The sequence below is a fragment of the Perca fluviatilis genome, chromosome 22 (genome assembly GCF_010015445.1).
Source record: "Perca fluviatilis chromosome 22, GENO_Pfluv_1.0, whole genome shotgun sequence".
Taxonomy (NCBI): domain Eukaryota; kingdom Metazoa; phylum Chordata; class Actinopteri; order Perciformes; family Percidae; genus Perca; species Perca fluviatilis.
In genome coordinates this window covers 19503253-19522833 of record NC_053133.1, presented here as the reverse complement: position 1 = coordinate 19522833, position 19581 = coordinate 19503253, and the positions used below count along the sequence as shown (strand labels likewise).

The window sequence follows — 19581 nt, the reverse complement described above, 5'->3', positions numbered from 1 at the left end:
TTTTTCCCCCTTGTTTTCAAGTATTAACCCTTCAGCTTGACGCTGCATTCATATCACATGTGATGTAGGGCTGGGCATCGTTAAAAAAGTTCCTATACCGATACCAATATAGTGACTTCGATACCGCTTCCTGAACGATACTTTTTTCGATACCAATTTTATAAAATCTATTTAAAAAAAAAGAAAATACAAGATTAAATTTGTATTTATTTTTCAGCTGTTACTACGCGAGCCCTGTCTCTGTGCGTAACGCAGAGCTTTTCCTGCGTGTCTCTACAACGTGTAACGTTAGACGGTCAATCACGAGCATTATTAGATCTTGGTAGAAGCATGCTGCGTGCTTATTGGCTCACTGACGCTGATGAGATGTACTCCTTAGGTATTGAACTTTTGGTATTGAATGACTAGGCCTTTCTGGATACTTGATACTAAGGAGGCAATTTGGTCGGTGCCTAAAAAGTATTAAATTCTGTACCCAGCCCTACTGTGATGGATGGTTTAAATGGGAAGGACTCCACTGTTTACGACTTGCGAGCATTCACACCAACTGAACTCTTTATCCATTCAACATACTTTCAAACTGCACAAAGAGATTTTCATTAGTTGACTCCCTTCGGGTTAGTTAGAAAAACAGTCAAATATTTCAGAAATGAAAGCATCAGTTTGTTTAAATTACACTGACAAGAAAAGTTATCTTGTAACCACCACTTGGAGACACAAGAAGACAAACACCTCAGTCATCTTACCTGCAATCTTGTGTCTCTTATGTGTATCATGGGGATATTTTTACTGTTATTTCATTTTCATCATTTATCCTCTGTGGTGTTTTGTACATTCTTTGTCACCCATACAGTAACACCCAACCACTAATTAAATGATGACACTTTATTGCACAAGCTCCAAACAACACGGGCTCATGGAAAGCTCAGCCAGATGACGCCTCCCTCATTATTTTCTTTAACCATCACAGCATGTTAATTTATTTCCACATTTATATTAAATGAATGCCTCCATTAGTGCCCTGTTATGGTGTTGAATAATCTGTGTCGTCATTAATTTCAATGTTTTAGGAAGCGACTCCACCCCTCCTCCTGTCAGCAAGATGTCTCCTGTTTCTAACAAGTTTGAAGGAATTCCTCAACAGCAAAGGTACCAAAACAAAAGAAACCCACGGTGAAATATGCAGCTTAATGGGCCATCGCTTGCTATAATAAAATGTTTTGCAGCTGATGTGGTACAAGCATCTTCTTAGATTCTGTTTTTCATTTAACTTCATTTGAAAATATTTTCCCAGCACTACTTCAAGCAACACAAAGTCTACACTTGGTCCAAGGGTTCTTCCCAAACTACCTCAGAAAGGTACAGTCTTTGTCCAGTTTTCATTTTGATAAAAGCTGTTGAATTGAATTAAGTAACTATGCTTCTTTCTCCAGTGGCATTGCGAAAGATTGACACCATACACCCATCTATGGATAAGCCCAGCCATCCTCCAGAGGTCTTCCAGAAGTCCCCGCCGGCCACCGACACCCCACAGAAGGCTCCTCTGGCAGACAGGCCTCAGCTGGGAGACCTGCCCCCCAAACCACAGCTGTCTGAACTTCCTCCTAAACCTGGAGAACTTCCTCCGAAGCCACAGCTGTCTGACCTCCCTCCTAAACCTCAGCTGGGAGACCTCCCGCCTAAACCCCAGCTCAAAGACCTGCCTCCCAAGCCTCATCTCGCAGACATCCCCCCAAAACCCGGAACAACCGAGTCCACTCCCCGGCCACCTCCCGGAGAGACAGTGCAAAGGCCTCAAACGCAACCTCCACCTCCACCTCAGCCTCAACCTCAGCCTCAAGACTCACCGTCACCTAATCAGCAAGCAAATATAGGGACCCCCATCCAACAAGCTGCTGAAGACACCAATGGGACCCCAACAGGGACTGCAGAGACACCAGTGCCCCTCCCAAGAAAGATCAACACGGTATGACTATGCTTCTGTTTCTTCTTGGCTACTGAGCTACTATTTTTTTAGCAAATAAACTTGCTTTTTCAGAGTGCATTTCACCCACTGATGTTGTCAGAAGCATATTGGTCTTTTTCAGCGGTTATTTTATTAAAGTACATTATAAATAAATATAAATTAGAGCCTGACCAATTCTATATGATGTGTTAGGCTGATACCGATATCGATATTTGAAAAGGTTTTAAAAATTCAATTACGATACACCGACCAATATTCTTTTTTTTGTATTTATTTTTGACATAAACAGATATGCTTGATTTAAAATTCCTTAAATTAGCTTCTTTTTTTTTTTAAAGAAACGTGACAACCAAGGAATGTACTGAACAAGACATTTTACAGTTGTAATATAAGCTTCTGTAGTGGATAAACTGTAATGGAGACCTTGTTTCTAAATGACTTCAGACATACCTTTGGCATTTCTGTTTTTTTATGTTGATGTTCTGGTGGGCTCTTCTACTGCTGGCAGTCATTGCTACAGCTTCAGGTTGCATATTTAGTTGTTTTCAGATAAACTTTTCCTAATTTTCTCACTTAAAATAGACCAGAAACAGTTTTCTGGTCAAATACTCTTATTGACAGATTGAGGGTGAACTGGCCCTCCATTTTGATTTTACAGGCATTTTCTGAATTTTCAAGAGTATCATTTCTGAACCGCTATTAAGCTAAATAAACGTTAACTGAGAGAAGATAACAGTTTTGTTATTTGTATGTCCAGGGGAAAAGCAAAACCCGTCGGGTGAAGACTATCTATGACTGCCAGGCTGACAATGATGACGAACTGACTTTTGTTGAAGGAGAGGTGATTATAGTTACAGGAGAAGAGGACCAGGAGTGGTGGGTGAGTCCAGCTTGAATACAACACTCTGTTCTTCTACTATTTTGTTATTTCTAGCACTTCTTTGAATGATCTCAAGGGCACAAAACAAACACTGGATGCCACTTTAATCAGTTTTTTTCACATGTTCTCTCTATATTACCAGATCGGACACATTGAAGGAGATCCGGAAAGAAAAGGGGTGTTCCCCATGTCTTTTGTGCACATCCTGAGTGACTGACAGCCATCGAGACTTGCACTACGCCTCTCCCTAAATTGGGAGGTCCTGTAAATAGCTATTATAACACCTCTTGTCAAACGACAAGTGTCCTAAAGAAGAAGAAAAAAAGCAACAAAGAAGAAACCCAAGAAAGCTCATCTAAGCCATGGATGCCTCATCCATGCTGTACAAAGAATGTGTGTATTCTTCCTTTACCAGTATTATCTTAACCCTATAGCATGGCTGTGACAAAGCCACTCTCAGAACCCTAGCACTTACCTAAAGTCTATGTTTATGCTGTTACTGTGTATATATGTATGTAAATATATATATGTGTGTGTAAGTGTACATGTTTTATTGTACAAAACATGTACCATTGCTCTCTGTCAGATTAAGCATCAGGGTGGTAGACTTTGAATTTTATCTGTATTGATTTTACTGGCCCTCAAGTAATTAGCTTATATTTCTGGAAAAAGGTCAAATAAGGAATGTAAAATAGGTCATGTCACTATTTTTGTCTTGCATCCCTGTTTACCACCTTAATTGACTGAAGAGGCTGGAGTCTCCCACTGATCTTCCCCGAGATGAAAACATTAAATGTACTCCTTGTTCTTGCTTGCTTTGTGTGTACACGTATTATGGTTGTTTTACAGTATAGAAACCTGCTGCTACTGTGTGGTGGAATATCAAAGCCTGTGGCTCACTGTAGGTCACTGATTTACTCCTTGTTACACTGTTCACTGTATGTATGCTTTGTTTGTGAACTCGACGCCATCTCCACAGTCCTTTGACCTTTTCTGTGCATGGTGTAACAATGACTGGAATTGAGTGGAGTGCTGTGTTCAGAGACGCTCACCTCAGGGTTTGAAGAGCCACTATTAAGCAGGACTTCACAAAAAATGTATCCTGTTAAAGCCACTATTAATGACAAGTACAGGAAACTCAAGGACATCATAGCAATAACTTGATTTTCTGGACAGGCTAGAAATTTCACATTAACTTGTGTTCATAATTCAGTGTCTTGTAAAAACCTCATGAGCTTGAAATGTTTTGAGTTATGTAATATCATTCCATGTTACTGGATCCAGTACATTGCCAGGTTTGCCTGTGAACCAGAGATGTCTTTTAGCACAGTGGACTTTGTAAAAGGCTGGAGACCCCATGTATTTTCACCCAGTCCTCACTGATTGCAGTCTTTCCCCCCCCCATTAGGAACAAACCTATCAACCCATTGTATCAATTAAAGTGCTGTACTTAACTGAGCCTGCTCTTTTGCTTTATAACTATGCTGTGTGGCTCCCTTGGAATTAAAGTGCATTTTTAAGCTGCTTAAGTTAATGTTAAGAAAAGGATATAGCAGACATTTGGGAAATTTCCCAAATCACATTCTGGAGTAGAGTTTAGACACTACTTACCTTTTAAATTTAACAAAGGCCCCCACCAGTACAGTACCATTTTCAGAATCAAATTTGTTGCGAAAGTAGCACAACTAGGAATTGGGCTGGTTGAAGGTGTATACATAGCTATTTAGCATTAATTGGGTTATTTTGTGCTGCTGTTTCCTGTCTTTGAGCTAAGCTAACTGGTTGCTTGCAGTAGCTTCATATTTAACCTACAGGCATGATCTTTTATTTCCCCAAATGTCTTAAACTAATCCTGTAAGGTGGACAAACTGACTAAATGCTTACTCTTGTACCCACCTTGGAGTAGTTTAAACCCACTTTTCAAAGAAAGGCATAACGTTCCTACATCAACTACAGTTAAGAACATTCAAGACAAAGTTCAAAGCTTCAAATCATTTATTTTGTTCTCTGAACAATTCACATTTTAACCAAAGTTTACCATCCATTTCTACAGCTTCTTTTGGATTTAACATTAACACAGGAATCCTCACTTAAACAAATCTTTTGTCACTACACAAAAATTGCATTTTACCAAACAAAACAAAAACAGCCACACCACATTTTACTGGTAAACTAACAAAATTATTTACACACTTTGGCTTTGTGGAGCGGTTTTGACCCATGGTCCTTCACCACCGACTTGATGACTCCTACAGCAACTGTTTGCTTCAGGTCTCTAGCTGCAAAGCGACCTGGGAAGCACAAAATTAATTTAAACCCTGCAGAAGTCAACATGGGGCAGAATTTTTTTTTGGACAGACTTACCTAAGGGAGGGTATGTGAAGAAGCTCTCCACACACATGGGCTTGATGGGAACCATTTTGATTGTAGCAGCATCTCCAGACATCAGGACCTGCGGCTGGTCCTCCAGTTTATTGCCTGTGCGCCGGTCAATCTTCTCCTTCAGCTCAGCAAAGCGACAGGTTACATGGGCGGTGTGACAGTCCAGGACAGGAGAGTAGCCAGCTTTCACCTTCCCTGGATGGTTCAGGATGATCACCTAAAGACAAAAACTCATCAGCACAGGAAGGCAAATACAAATTTTTAATTTCCACTTGAAATATTTTCAACCAACCTGAGCTTCAAAGCTGCTGACATCTGATGGAGGATCCTGCTGGGCGTTGCCAGCCACATCCCCACGCCGCAGGTTCTTGACAGCCACGTTCTTAATGTTGAAGCCAACATTGTGTCCTGGTAGAGCAGTCTGCAGCCCCTGGTGGTGCATCTCAATGGATTTCACCTCAGCAGTGAGCTTGGTAGGGGAGAACATCAGGGTCATGCCAGGTCTGAGGATGCCAGTTTCAATCTTACCCACTGGCACGGTGCCAACTCCTGGAAGGATGAACAAATGACATTTATCAACAAACATTGCAGTTTTCTCCCCACTCCAATCCCTCTGCTGCACACCTGTAGCCTACCTAATTTGCTTGATTGGAGCTAAAAGTTCAGGCTTGAGGAAAAAAATAAAATCTTCAGCACAATTGCTAACCTCCAATTTTGTAGACATCCTGCAGAGGCAATCGAAGTGGCTTGTTGATGGTGCGTACTGGTGGGTGAATCGAGTCCAGGACTTCTAGTAGAGTTTTCCCACTCGCATTCCCTTCCCTTTGTCTGGATTTCCAGCCTTGGAACCAGGGCATCTATAGAGAGACATTTATTTATTGTCCTAAGTGTTGCATCCTCAGCAGATCTTTTAACTCAAAAACCACCAATTACCTTCTGAGTTGCAGTGATCATGTTCTCCCCAGTCCAGCCAGAAATCGGAACAAAAGGCACCGTTGTGGGGTCGTAGCCAATCTTCTTGAGGAAGCCACTCACACCTCGCACCACTTCGTCAAAGCGTTTCTGGCTGTAAGGTGGTTCAGTCATATCCATCTTGTTCACACAGACTATGATCTGCTTGACACCCAGGGTATAAGCCAGTAAGGCGTGCTCTCTGGTCTGACCACTTCTCGACACCCCGGCCTCATACTCTCCTTTAGCTGCAGAGACCACCAGGAGGGCAACATCGGCCTGAAATTATAATTAACGCTATATTGGTGAAAAAAACCAATAACTTAAGCTTACATATAGTGATGCACTTCTGCGCTGCTTACCTGTGAGGTCCCGGTTATCATGTTTTTAATGAAGTCACGGTGGCCAGGAGCATCAATTATAGTCAAGGTGTATTTTTGAGTGCTAAATTTCAGCAGAGAGATGTCAATGGTAATTCCTCGCTCCCTCTCAGCTTTCAGCTTGTCCAACACCCAGGCGAATTTGAAGGAACTCTTCCCCATCTGGAAATTAACGGAAAGTGATACGCCTGTAGCTTATCAGGCTCTAAACACATGGGTTTTACAGTAGACTTGGCCTTCCTCACCTGTGATGCAGCTTTCTCAAACTTCTCGAGTTTTCTCTGATCGATGCCACCACATTTGTAGACGAGGTGGCCAGTGGTGGTTGACTTACCGCTGTCAACGTGGCCGATAACCACCAAATTAACATGAGTCTTCTCTTTTGCCATGTTGAAAGTGGGTTTGCCAACCAAACAAATTAACTGTAGGCGTCTGACACAACCACGTTTACGCTTCCAAATTCTTCTGGTAGCTTACATGAACCTGGCCAGCCACTATGCAGTGACTTTATAAGCTCCACCTGCAGGGCCAGGACACATCATTGAAGACAGGTGTGCTGCCTAATGACGCTTTAATTGGTGGCGGATGCCTGTTTTCTAAAAGCTGAATATCTGACGCTGTTAAACATTAAAGTAGTTGAACACCAAGAAAATGAAATAATATAATAAAATAATTCCTCCCAAATGTTATTTCTTTTGTGAACAGCAGTGAGATGGATTAAATGATTTTTCATCAATCTGCAGCAACAGGCAGTTACAGTCAGTTATCCTTTAAAACCAACCACCAACCAACGATGGCAGTCTTTGAAGAGCCTTAATAAGTAACCTCTCTCTATGACTGGCCACAAAGCATAAAAGGACTAAACAACTAAAGGCAATAAACACATTTAAAGAGACTGCTGACTGTAGAAGTTCAAATGTGTTGTGCATATAAAATAGGAAAATGAGGAGCTATAAAGAGAAGTCTTACCATCACAGATGGTGAAAAGCAGACAAACAACTACAGTTTCCATGAGTAGGTAGTAGGAGTCCTGTATTTAAAATCTTACTTACTTAAGTATATAAGTATTTTTAGCAAAATGTAAAAGTACTTAAAATGCTAAAGAATTTCCCTCTTGGATTAGTAGCCTACTGATGTATTCATGTCTAATTAGCATTTTACTATTGTAGTTGGTCTGAGCGGATTTGAACAATTTGATTGTAGTTTAATATATACATATTTTATTATATTAGGTACAAAACTGATGATGAACTTGTAAAACAATGATGCATTGTTATGTTTTATAAGTTCATCAGGGGTGGAAGAAGTATTCAAATATTTTACTTAAGTAAAAGTAGCAATAGGCCTACTACAGTGTAGAAATACACAGACAGTCAAGTAAAAAGTAGTAGGCCTACTACTTATATACAAAAATATATTTTATATATAGTGGAGTAGAAGGAGAAACTAGCATAAAATGAAAATACTCAAGTGAAGTACCTCCATTTGTATTTCAGAACAGTAGCCTACTTAAACAGTAAATGTACCCTACATTCCATTAATGCCAATAACACCCTGACACGATAAACTGTCATACCCAAACTAGGGCTGGGCAATATATCAATATTGTATCAATATCGATATATGAGGTTAGATATCGTCTTCAATTTTGGATATCGTAATATCCTGATATTACGATATCCAAAAGTGTTGTCTTTTCCTGGTTTTAAAGGCTGCATTAAGGGAGAATGATGTAATTTTCTGAACACACCAGACTGTTCTAGCTTTCTATTATTTGCCTTTACCCACATAGTTATTATATCAACATAACTGATGATTATTTATCAAAAATCTCATTGTGTGCAAATTTTGGGAAAGCACCAATTCTCAATTCTACAATATCGCCATCGAGGTATTTGGTCAAAAATATCGGGATATTTGATTTCCTCCATATCGCCCAGCTCTAACCCAAACAATACATTTTTTCCAGAGTAAATTGATCCAGAGTCGTTTAAAATGACTCTGGGGTCAAAGTGGAGGGTCAGATGGCACATAAGCGCCCCCTAGAGTTTGTTCGAGGTTTATATTAGCTTCTTGCTCAAGTACACTTGGGCAAAGTAAATTCACGTTGACCAACCAAGCTAAACGGCTTCTATCGAGTCCTAATTAAAGCCGCGGTGTGAGACATATTAATAGGCTAGAGAGACGGTTTAGAACCCCATAAAACCTCTTTGGTTGTAATCCGGTGGAAGCCAACGTTAAAACAAAGCAGCGGGTCTCCTCTGACCGGGCGGGTCTATCTTCAGTTAGGGAATGAAGGTGTATAACTTCCCCCTCCGCGCTCAGAGGTGGCACAAACCAAACTCCATTCTCGTTTGACGGTCACAATGACGCTCGATAACTAACCCGGAAACAGCAAATCGTTTTTCTTCTTCTTTCAGCCCGTACCGCTGGCTTTCTAGCGTGGTATGCAGACGTCGACTCCAGTGTTTTCTCTACGAGCATAAAGGTAAAACAGAGAAAATTACTACTTTATTTCGCCTTTTTCTGTCTTCTCATCCAAACACCTTTACTGTCCACCGGTTGCCATTTAGTCTGGCTTGTTTTATGTGTTACATTTTGTTCCTCGGAGGCAAAATTCATGATGAATCATAAACGTGTGCGGCGAAAATCAAACCCACGTATCGTGAAGTTACTGTTAAATACAAATAGTGTAAATATTTGTTTTGTGTTTTTAAGTTACATCCTCGATGCCCCGTTAACTTCCCCTTTTTTCAGAACAACGGTCTCAAGGTAGGTTAGGCTACACTGCTAGATTCTTCCTTTATTTGGCCACAGGCGTTGAATGTTACATGCTTGCCCCATATATTACTAATGCCAGGTTTATCTGTGTTTGGCCTCGTCTCCACTATAGAGACCGGTCAAGATTCAGTTATAAAGTAACCGTATGGCTCGGATTAAGATTGCTCGCTTCCAGGCAGAACATTATGCACCATCAAAGGAAATGCACACACTGACAGCTGGTTAGAGCTGGTTTGTCTTTAATGATTTTCATTCTGAGCAATGCATGATTAAAACATTTTTTATTCCAAACCGTGGTCCTGACTGTGGTGGCATAAGTATTCGGGTCATTTCCTTAAGTAAAAGTAGCAGTACCATAATGTAAAAATACTTCTGAATTCCAAATACATTTATAAAAGAACAGAAGTACTATCAGCAAAATATAGTACTATTATATTATTATGCACAATTATATGTTTTATATATTATCTGCGAAATGGCTAGTAAATATAGTTGTCAAACATATCTAGTGGCACCTCAAGTTTAATATTTCCCTCTGAAATGTAGTATAAAGCTGCATGAAATGTAAACGTTCATGATTGAAAGTTGTACTTTATTACAATACAATACAGTAATTGTACTTAGTTATATTCCACCACCGGCTCCTCCCTAGAGTTCACTGTACAACTTAGATTCAGATCTTCAATGAGTGGAGTTGGTCGTTTTTAAAAGTTTTCTTTGCATCAGTTGTCTGCACAACTCAACGCTAGCATGGTAGTGTATGTTGTTTCCTTTCCGCCCAGTCTCTGCAAAGGTCTTGTAAGTGGAAGTGAAACTTCCCATGAAGCCAGATTTGATGGTATGTTAGTCAAGCGCAACTCTGTTGTGGTTGTGATGCAACATCTACATTAAATTTGTCTGAAAAGTCCCACAATCTCTGATTGTGCAAGTTAGGGCCAATTGTGAGGTATACTGGGACCTTTTATCTCCTTATGTCACCAACAAATAAGTTCTACAGACATAGCCTTTTAAAGGTGCGTTTTAAGGGGAGAAAAGACTAATGGTGCTCTTCTAATAATGGTATGCTGCACTTTTTTTGTCTCAGTAAATCTGGATTTACTGCAAGCAAGTGTTAAAAGATCTAAGTCAGTCATCCCAAACCCACGTTTGCTGTGTGAAATAACATGCCTCCAGGTTATTGTGTATTGCGTTGTCCTCTTTTGCAATTCTTCCTTATATCAGCCACTACACATTTTGAAAGACGGAAGTATCACCTTTCTTTTTTTTTTTTTCAACAGATGGACACAAATTTCTGCTCTCATAGTTCGAGTCTGTGTAGGCCTGTGAATATGGGCTGGAAAAGACATGACAAATACCTGACTTGTGCCCCAGTTGTATTACTGTGAGACATGGTACAACATGTCTCACCGTACTCTTTATGCAGAGGTATGAACAGATAGGATAATAGATGTAAGTCTAGAGCTAATTATTTTCATATTTTGCATGAAAAAAGTTGCAGCAGCAGTTGCAAAAAAAATATAGCAAAAGTGAGGGGAGACTACTTGCGACACAAAAGTAATATCTGGTGTTGAGCATTTGTGGGTTCAGGAAGTAACCAGTGTGAGCTTTTTCTTACAACCTTGTCATATGGAACAAGCATGACCTAAAGTAAGAATATGGCACATTCGGCACAATTTATTCCCTCATAAATCATAGGGAAATGCAGGTAGAGGCATACAGGTGCATTTAGGCAAAACCTTTGAAATTAATTGTTATACAAAGCAAATGATGGAAGCCCTCCATACTGGGAAAGGATTATCTTTTTCAGCTTTTACATGTTACGATTAAGTTATAATCTGGCTGTAATATTGTCATAGAGCCTTACAGCTTTTGACTCTCAGTCTTTTTCTACGTGAGGATATTGTTGACATTAGATAAGACTGTTGTCAGTACTTCACATCAGTGTTTGCATTATGGGGGCTTACATAACAATAGAGGCAGAGATGTGTTGAGTATGACTAAAATACACTCTCATTGTGCTAACGTAATGAACTCCGTTAACCCCTGAGGAAGCCCGTGCAAGAGAATTTTCCACATACTTTCTCCAGCAAATGTATTTTGTAGTTCGGACAACTGTAGTTACTGTAACCGGGGTGATGACACAAGAATAGAGTCAGTGTAATGGGCGATAATTTAAATTGTTAATCATTTTTCTCAATTATCTTTTTTAGGAAAAGCTGCTCAGACGTTTTTATGTCACAGACTTGCAAACCGACTTGTATCACTTTCGAAGAAAGATTGTTTATTTGTCTGTAAACTGTGCATACATTAATTTGAAAAACCGTAGTGAAAGTTAAACTGCAATAGAAACCTTTGGATATAATCTCATTTAGGAATCAATTGTCGACTTCACTGGAATGTCATGAAGTCGCCAAGGGGTCCAGACCCCTCTTTGCGACCCACTCCCTTGAACACACCCCATGTCTGTGAGCTGCTGGCTTCAGGTTGGGTTACTGCAGTTATTCTCGGTATGAGGTTCACTGTAGTCTCCTGCTGACAGTCGGGACTATTTATTGTATTTACGGCAGCAAGTGGATCCACTCTTACTAAAAGACTTGTTATAACAGTAAATGTACCATTGTGTGATTTTAAAAAAAAAAGAAGAAAAAAAGATGTTTATTTACTACTGCGATTGAACAACTTTAATGCTTTTCCTCCTATCATCTTCATGACACCTTTTGTCCTGATTCACCAGATTGGAGAATGTATGATTGAACCATTTAAGCTCCTCTTTTTATTTAGTGCTCATGTAGGTTGTTTTTGTTTTGTGATCTATGGCGGGAGGACACCATAACACAAGCACTTGTGCAACGTAATAATGCAATCTGCCGCAGACTTAAACCGACGCCTCTCTGACACACTCCCCACCACGACTCGATTTCCAGATTTTTAGAAATCCGTTTGTATCATACGGTTAGTGTTCATGTTATTGTGTCCACCCCCTGCTGAATTCCAAACACACTACAGGAAGCATGCTAGGTCAGGTGCTGCTGTCTTTTAGCTGTATGCAGAAGAGAGCTGTATTGATCCCTTTCTGTGGCATAACGCTGTTTGCTCAGTTATTTGGATTAACGTCCTCCCAGTGATTTGGCCCGTTCAGCGTTCTGCTCTAACACCGTTATTATGACTTGGCTTAATGCTGGAGAGTTGGTGAGCATTGTTTCATTTCAAAAATGCTTTGTTATTGTTGTTTAAACAAATATAGTTTTAAAGGCACTTGACTTACAATTGCAGTACTTTGTTTAGTGCTGTGTAAACTGTGCCATTTGACAATTAAAACACAAATCAGAGTTTGTCATGGACTTCTCTATGCTATAAGAGTAATCTCATTTGCCTCTTGAGTACACACACTCCCTCTTCCATTGCAATTGCATGTCTGCTCTTGTCCTAGGAGATCATAGTTGAAATGATGACATGCATGAGTCACTCGGTAGGAAAGGCTGACTATGCCCCCCTTTTTCAAGTAGACCTGCATGTTTCTGCACATGGCTGAATTGTTAGAGAGAGAATATCACAAATGTCCTGTATAAATTTACCTGTTTTTTTTTTTTTTACCTTATGAGTCCCTGCTGTTCAGTCCACAACCAGATTTATTTAATAGTTTGTAGATTAATACATGTTGATAGTTTTGCTGTTAAATGAGCAGAGAAAGGTGGTCTGGAGCAGTGGAGGTCGTAGCTGTGGTGGTTTATGTTTGCAGCCATTTGGCGGTGGCGAGTAATGTACTTTTGATCTGTGTCTCTGATGTGTGTGACTCCGTATGTGTGCCAGTTTCTGATCTGCAGCGCCGGCTGTGCTGGTAGACTTGAGCATTCCTCTCAACTTTCTCACTTCCGTCCTCTGATTTTGGCTTATCTGAAGCCCTAAGCATGTACACATAATAAGAAGAGAGAGTATCTTTTTTACTTTTTTTTTTTTTCTCCTCCCCTGCAGTCAGTTCATCCAAAGGCCTCGCACAGGATGCTTTAATTTGTTGCTCTCCGTATGCAGCAGCAGCATCTTCAGAGTGAATGGTACTAAAGCAGAGTGGACTTTGCATAGAAAACTTCAACATAAAGCTATGAATAACCCACTCAAAAGGAAAGAAAATGCTGTCACTTTGTGTGGCCCTACCCCCACACCTTCCACACATGCACAGAAAATAAACCCAGTCTAAAATCTACAGAAAAGACAGAAATTTTATCCTTTTGACAGCAGTTAAAAGCTAATCCTATGTTAAACCAGGCAGAACTCATGTGGCTGCCTACATGTCAGTGGACACCCGGAGCAGGAGTGTTGCCACAGATGGCAGATCAGCATGCTAAAAATTCAGCTTTTGCATGAAACTGTTGCCGTGCTGCCCCCGCACCAATCCTCCATCCTCACATGGTGTTAAAACTGTCATATAAACCTGGCCTACTTTACAGTATGTTGTTCCATGTATTATATTTATCATAGTGATGCATTTTGTTCCATTATGTTCCCTATAGTCAAAGCTGTAGAAACCTGGACCAACTGAGAAGAACTTACCCACTAATACCCACAAATATGCACTTAACATTGTATATAGGGCTCATTATTCAGAGGTTTTATTTTTCAGAAGAAACTGGGAAGTTATCGGTGTTTATTTCAAATATTGATATCCAAATCAAAATTGGATTATTAGATATTTGCATTTTAATCATGTAAACCATTTTTTAATCCAGCTGAGATGCCTGAGCCCTCAACAAGTCAAGACATTTCAGTTGGATGATCTCCAGTTCATTTAACTCATCCGTGGAGTTTTTTTCTTAATGAAATGATGTTCCGCAGAGGCTCGGCCGTGCTCCGTGGGTTTTAGTTACTCCGTCGATTTCCCTCCTCTGCCATCAGCTCTTGCTCACCGGTAGGGACGGCAATATAAATTGTCATGGCTACTTTATTTTAAATGGAAGTTTTACTCCGCGGTGTTGAAACACAGCACGGACTGACTTATATCGGATTGTCACTCGCTTCAGTTTGCTGACGCTTAAAATAAGTACTTTTTTTTTTTTTCTAATATCAAGTGGTAGGTCATAAACTTCCTTACTGTGTAGCCTGCATCGAGAACAAGACACGTCATGTACTATCATAGCTTTAAAATTACATTAATCTTGCAATATCACATTAACAGATGTTTAAATGGAATATTAAATAGGTTATAAATGCTGGTTCTAGGTCCAGTTTCTGGTCCGTAAATTAAAATGCACCTCATTCAACAAAATAACATTTACAGAAAATTGAAGCAACATCTTCATTATTATTTAAATATTTCTGAGTAACTGAAAATAAATATGTTCATGTTGTGCAGCCCTAATGGTGTGCTGAACTTCACACTGAGTTGCCAGATTATTAAGTACACCTAGCTGTTGAACTGGTGTTTCTGATATTTTGGTCCACCCCACCCCATGAGGATAGACTAAACTGATGATGGTGCGTATGTAATGTGTGTGCATGACAAATGGACATGCACCACATACAGTATAGATCCCATTGATTACCTCAGCACGTCTGTAGCACACAGTTTACAGCAGGCCGACACATGTTGGCCACATATCGACCCCTTCATGCGGTGAAGTCGATTAAAACCAAACCCCCTTCATGTGGTGGAGTCAATTAAACCAAACAAATGTACTTGGTATGTTGACTTATTGCTGCTGCAAATTGGAGATGTTAGAGCAGATTTGCCACTCTGAGATGTTGCAGCCTTGTACAGCAGTTCTTATACAAAAAACTTTAAAATCCAGTTCTTGTATGTAGCTACTTTACAAGTCTCTGGAAATGACCAATCAAAACAAGGAAATAAGTCTTTGACACAGTCGGAAGTGAGCGTTTAGTTCAGAGAGAAGTCCACTGAGCAACGTTTGTGTTATTGCCTCTGAGCTTGTGGGAATAAAGCAATATCGGACCAGTTGTGTTGGAAAACATGAGCATGCTGTGTGGATTTTACTCAAGTTTTGTTTGTGTGATTTTAAGGGTATTGAATTTCAGATATCTCTCAACTTATTACTCCTCTCCTTCCCTGACTTGGTCCTTATAAATATATAAATGACTTCTTTCAAGTTTTTGTTAAGATAAAGAACTCCTCATGTGACGAGTGAATGCCTCAGAGGTGATCGAAACCCAAAACACCGAACCCCCCCACAGTGACACTGGTTAACTGGGCAGTAGTTGTTCCCTTGGATGTAATTGTAGCTTGAAGGGACACACATACACAGTGCCACATCAGTATGATCTCATCATGTGGGTCTTTTCCCACCGCAGCACTGAGGTGAATGACAGTATTCCTATATACGGAAAAGACACAAACCTGAAGTGTGTGTGTGTGTGTGTGTGTGTGTGTGTGTGTGTGTGTGTGTGTGTGTGTGTGTGTGTGTGTGTGTGTGTGTGTGTGTGTGTGTGTGTGTGTGTGTGTGTGTGTGTGTGTGTGTGTGTGTGTGTGTGTGTGTGTGTGTGTGTGTGTGTGTGTGTGTGTGTGTGTGTGTGATGAGTAGTACTAAATAAAGTAAGTCCAAACAATGTCCGTTCCATTTTGTAATGGCTCCAGAGCATTTGTGAATGTATGAAATAAAAAGTAAAAATAAACCGCTGTATAACCGTATATGAAATTACGGGAACAAGACAGGCTACTTATTGTTTTAATGGTCATGACTCGTTTCGTTCTAATAATCTTGCCTGTGTTTTAAGGTAATGTCATCAAGAAACCTACCAAGTCCATCGTTTCCTGAAATACTAATGTACTGCTCCACGGTACTGTAACCCCTCTAACCTAATGTGCTCATTCAAGGGATAATTTGGCTGCATGTTGTGCCCCTGGCTGTAGGCATGACGCATAGCTGACTCCCATGACACCCTGCCTCAGCTGTAAGTTGCGGTCAGTTTGCATGAAGAAAATCCTCTGTCAGAACGAGAGATAAGAAGAAAGAGTCTTTTATTTATTTTTTAGGTTCAGATAAATGTCTATGATTTCTGAATGTAGTGTACTTTGGTAGTGCCCTTTTTTCACAGTGTCTTGTTCGATCATTTTTTCCGTCCACAACCGTCTCCCACAGCTCTCAGCGTTCTTGTGGGTTTGAAGCTTCAGGGTTTGAAGTCTGATCACATTCATGCATGACCAACACCGGCGCTATTGCCATGCATTTGTATGCAGGCTGGCGAAGAGAGAAGTGCCTTGGTCCTAATGGTCTTACAGCCTACTGAGCTTGTACTCTCAGTCAGGGCTTGTGAACAATTTGTGAAACAAACTTGTGGCTTACAGAGACTGTGTTGAATCTTAAACCGAGGGGACTCTTACTTCGGCCCGGAAACTGTTTTTTTTTTTATAGCTGTACGTTTTTGATCACGTTTGATTTGACTTTTAAAAATCTTAAGCTTTCGCTGAATGAAAAGACATAAACGTGAGCTGGATTGAATCAATTGTGTTGTAGAGTTCTTGCAGGAGGTAGCAGGGTGCCTTGTAGAAGTGAATCAGAGGAAGTGTTACACAATAGGAAGTGGTGTGTTTTTTTTTTCTGCGTCCTTTTTGTTCCATGTTTTATAAAAAAAAAAAAAACTCTGCAATTAGCCCATGTTTCACAAGGAAGGTAGGACATAAGACACCCCTGTCATTGCATACTTAACACGATATCTGCAGTCATTCTGACAATGTTCCCTTTTTGTGTTTTGCTCTGTTGTGTTAAGGTGTGACCAGTATGTGTGAAGAATGCACCAGTTGTGTTGCCCAAGTGTAATTTGTTCCAGTGATAACGCAGAAAATATGAAAAGTCATTCATGTACTTTACACAAATGAAAAGAAATGAAAGTTTTCAGTGATTTTTTTTTTTTTTTTTTTTTTTTTGCAGTACAATTGTGTTTTAAGAAAACCTTTTATCTGCAGAAGGCTTCGTTCTGCGTAACGCTGCCACTGTTTGTCTCTAGCCGTCAGTGTTTGCAATAGACCATGAAATTGCCTTTTGTCATACCCTGGATTGTTATACATTCGTTGAGTTTGATGTTTTCTTTATTGTTGACTTGTGTTTCAGAGGCTGACCTCTGGTGGAGGACTGTGACCCGAGGCCACCTGCCAGGCCGGGCCTCCCTGCTCCTGACTGACTGCCTCACAGCTCCACTGCTGGTAAGTCCTCGTGCCAAGTCGTACTTTCAAGATTGGGGCTTTTTTTTTTTTTTCTTTTAAAGGATTGGTTTAGGGCTGCAACGAACAATCATTTTCATTATTCAAGTCTTAGTTAATCGTTAAATTATTTGGCGTATTTCATGTCAAACAATGGTGAAAAATGTGACAAAGGGAAGCGATTAATCCTATATTAAAATCGTTACAATTTTCTGCTGCTAATTGACTAATTCTTTCAACTCTATATTGGTTAAAAGGTGTCTTAAAGCAATACTCACATCTTTATATGTACGTTTTAGTTATTGGTCTCTTCAGTATGATCCGGTGAAATCACCACGGTTAACAACTTCTGAAAATGTAGACATGGGCATGTAAGTATTGTTTAAAGAAATTGTGAACATATGCTTTATTCCAAGTCCATCAGCTGCATGTCTGCATTATATTAATCGATGCAAAGTTTGACCGTTAAGACTATTTTCATACTGTAACTGTAGGCTTTCATTCTCCACTCCAGATTACCATCTGCATATCTGCATCTATTTGTTTATGTCTATTTATACCTACAGTATTCAAGGACATAACTGGTATCTGATCCTAATTTGAATTGAAGGCAATGTTTAGAAAAGCAGGTTGTTGAGAATAACCCGGCAAAATACTCCACATCAAGCTCGTTTGTGCGCCTGCAGTTCTCCCATTGTTTCAAACTAATTTGGGTCATAGTGCGTACTGAAGGGCTTTGAATGAATAGAGGCATTTCTCTAAATGGCAGTTTGAGTCCGTTACCTTGCTTTCTTTCCACTGGTGGTGTATTCATGCAAATGTGGTCTCAGTGTAGGTAGGAGGAAAAATCAAATAACTGTTGGTGGAAATATCCAAATACAAGTTGCATGTTGCATGACTGACTAAATGAGAGATACAGGTCACATCTTTTTAGGGGAGGGGTGGGGGTGTAACTAGGACACTGTTGGCTTCAATTTGAACTTAACATTACATTGCTCTCCATGGATATCATGCCCCATCTGGCGTAGAGTCAAACCTTGCCAGAACTGCCCCTCCTGTGTCTCTTAAACTCCTAAACTCTAAAATAATGAATGGGAACTGCACCATTACTTAAAGTGCTCATATTGTGCTTTTTGGCTTTTTCCCTTTCCTTTATTGTGTTATATATCTTATTTGTGCATGTCATAGGTTTACAAAGTGAAAAAGCCCAAAGTCCACCCCAAATGGACTTACCATCTCCAACAGAAAACATTGTTCACCAACTGCTCCAAACAGCTCTGTTGTAGTCCAGCCTTTACTTCCGTGACAAACGTGCGTCACTTTGTAACACACGTTATAACGCTCGCCTAGCTGCTAGCACGGCACTCCCTCATACAACTGACAAGCTAGCTGTATTTACTGCGCATGTGCTACTCCCAACAAAGATGGTACAGAAGTGAGATGTCTCACTCTAGCTAAAACAGAGAGCTCAACACACAGGGTGAGAAGAGGAGCTGCAGCAATGTGCAGTACAACAAATATATGGTGTTTTCTGAAAATTAAACCACAAACCTATTCTGGTACAACCTCTAAATACAATTATGAACCTGAAAATTAGCATAATATGAGCACTTTAAAAAAACATGTTGAAACCTGTACAAATCAGCTTGAAGACAGTTTCTCTTTTCTGAAAATCTTTTAGAAGCCTCTAGCTTTAGGTTTAGAAGCACAGATAAACTCTTCATGTAATCGCCCATGTTATTAAAATTACAACTTTATTGGCAATCATCACCTTATCTGAGCTTTACACATAATCAAAAAATCAGTTTCAGAACTGTAAGAGTAGCTTTGGTGCACTGATACAAAGTAGACCTGTCATTATGTAAGAACGCCTGTGGTATACCTATTATAGTCCTAATGTGTTGTGGGTGTATGTGTAATGCTTGCTCAGGAAATGAAGTGCATTGTGGGCCATAAAAAGGAGTTGAGTAATGTAGGTGCTCCCAGCTTCCTGTCCCCCCTCAAGGCCAGAGTGTTTATGTAACTACAGGGCGCAGGGTCACTGCTCACACGACAAACTGGCAGCTCTGACACGAGACTCGCCACGTCTTGTTCA

At 40.1% G+C, this 19581-nt stretch overlaps 3 protein-coding genes across 3 annotated transcripts in view; 2 read left to right on the top strand and 1 right to left on the bottom strand.

Moving 5' to 3' along the window:
- Positions 1-4304, top strand: part of asap1b (ArfGAP with SH3 domain, ankyrin repeat and PH domain 1b) — a 66919-nt gene extending 62615 nt beyond the window's left edge. Inside the window, exons 27-31 of the mRNA XM_039789579.1 lie at positions 1071-1149; positions 1295-1359; positions 1434-1966; positions 2724-2846; positions 2989-4304. Of these exons, the coding sequence (XP_039645513.1) occupies positions 1071-1149; positions 1295-1359; positions 1434-1966; positions 2724-2846; positions 2989-3063 (875 nt within the window). The 3' untranslated portion in view covers positions 3064-4304. The remainder of the gene's footprint in view (positions 1-1070; positions 1150-1294; positions 1360-1433; positions 1967-2723; positions 2847-2988) is intronic.
- A 519-nt stretch (positions 4305-4823) lies between these two features.
- Positions 4824-7044, bottom strand: si:dkey-37o8.1 (uncharacterized protein LOC407641 homolog). The gene is made up of 7 exons (XM_039789578.1): positions 6805-7044; positions 6542-6721; positions 6162-6458; positions 5935-6085; positions 5521-5777; positions 5211-5445; positions 4824-5137 (listed from the first exon to the last, which is right to left on the bottom strand). Exons 1-7 carry the CDS (start codon positions 6946-6948, stop codon positions 5028-5030), a joined length of 1374 nt encoding a protein of 457 aa, XP_039645512.1. The 5' UTR covers positions 6949-7044; the 3' UTR covers positions 4824-5027.
- Positions 7045-8796: 1752 nt separating this feature from the next.
- fam49bb (family with sequence similarity 49 member Bb) overlaps positions 8797-19581 on the top strand; it is a 38158-nt gene continuing 27373 nt past the window's right edge. The window contains exons 1-2 of the mRNA XM_039790486.1: positions 8797-9047; positions 17398-17489. The gene's annotated coding sequence lies outside the window, so the exon portion shown is untranslated. The remainder of the gene's footprint in view (positions 9048-17397; positions 17490-19581) is intronic.

Excerpts from the sequence above, each read along its gene's own strand:
- si:dkey-37o8.1 (XM_039789578.1), bottom strand. The coding sequence starts at position 6,948 with ATGGCAAAAGAGAAGACTCATGTTAATTTGGTGGTTATCGGCCACGTT. Across the intron at positions 6,722-6,804 it reads TTGAGAAAGCTGCATCACAG|ATGGGGAAGAGTTCCTTCAA; the intron begins GTGAGGAAGGCC and ends GTTAATTTCCAG. Across the intron at positions 6,086-6,161 it reads TGATCACTGCAACTCAGAAG|ATGCCCTGGTTCCAAGGCTG; the intron begins GTAATTGGTGGT and ends GTCTCTCTATAG.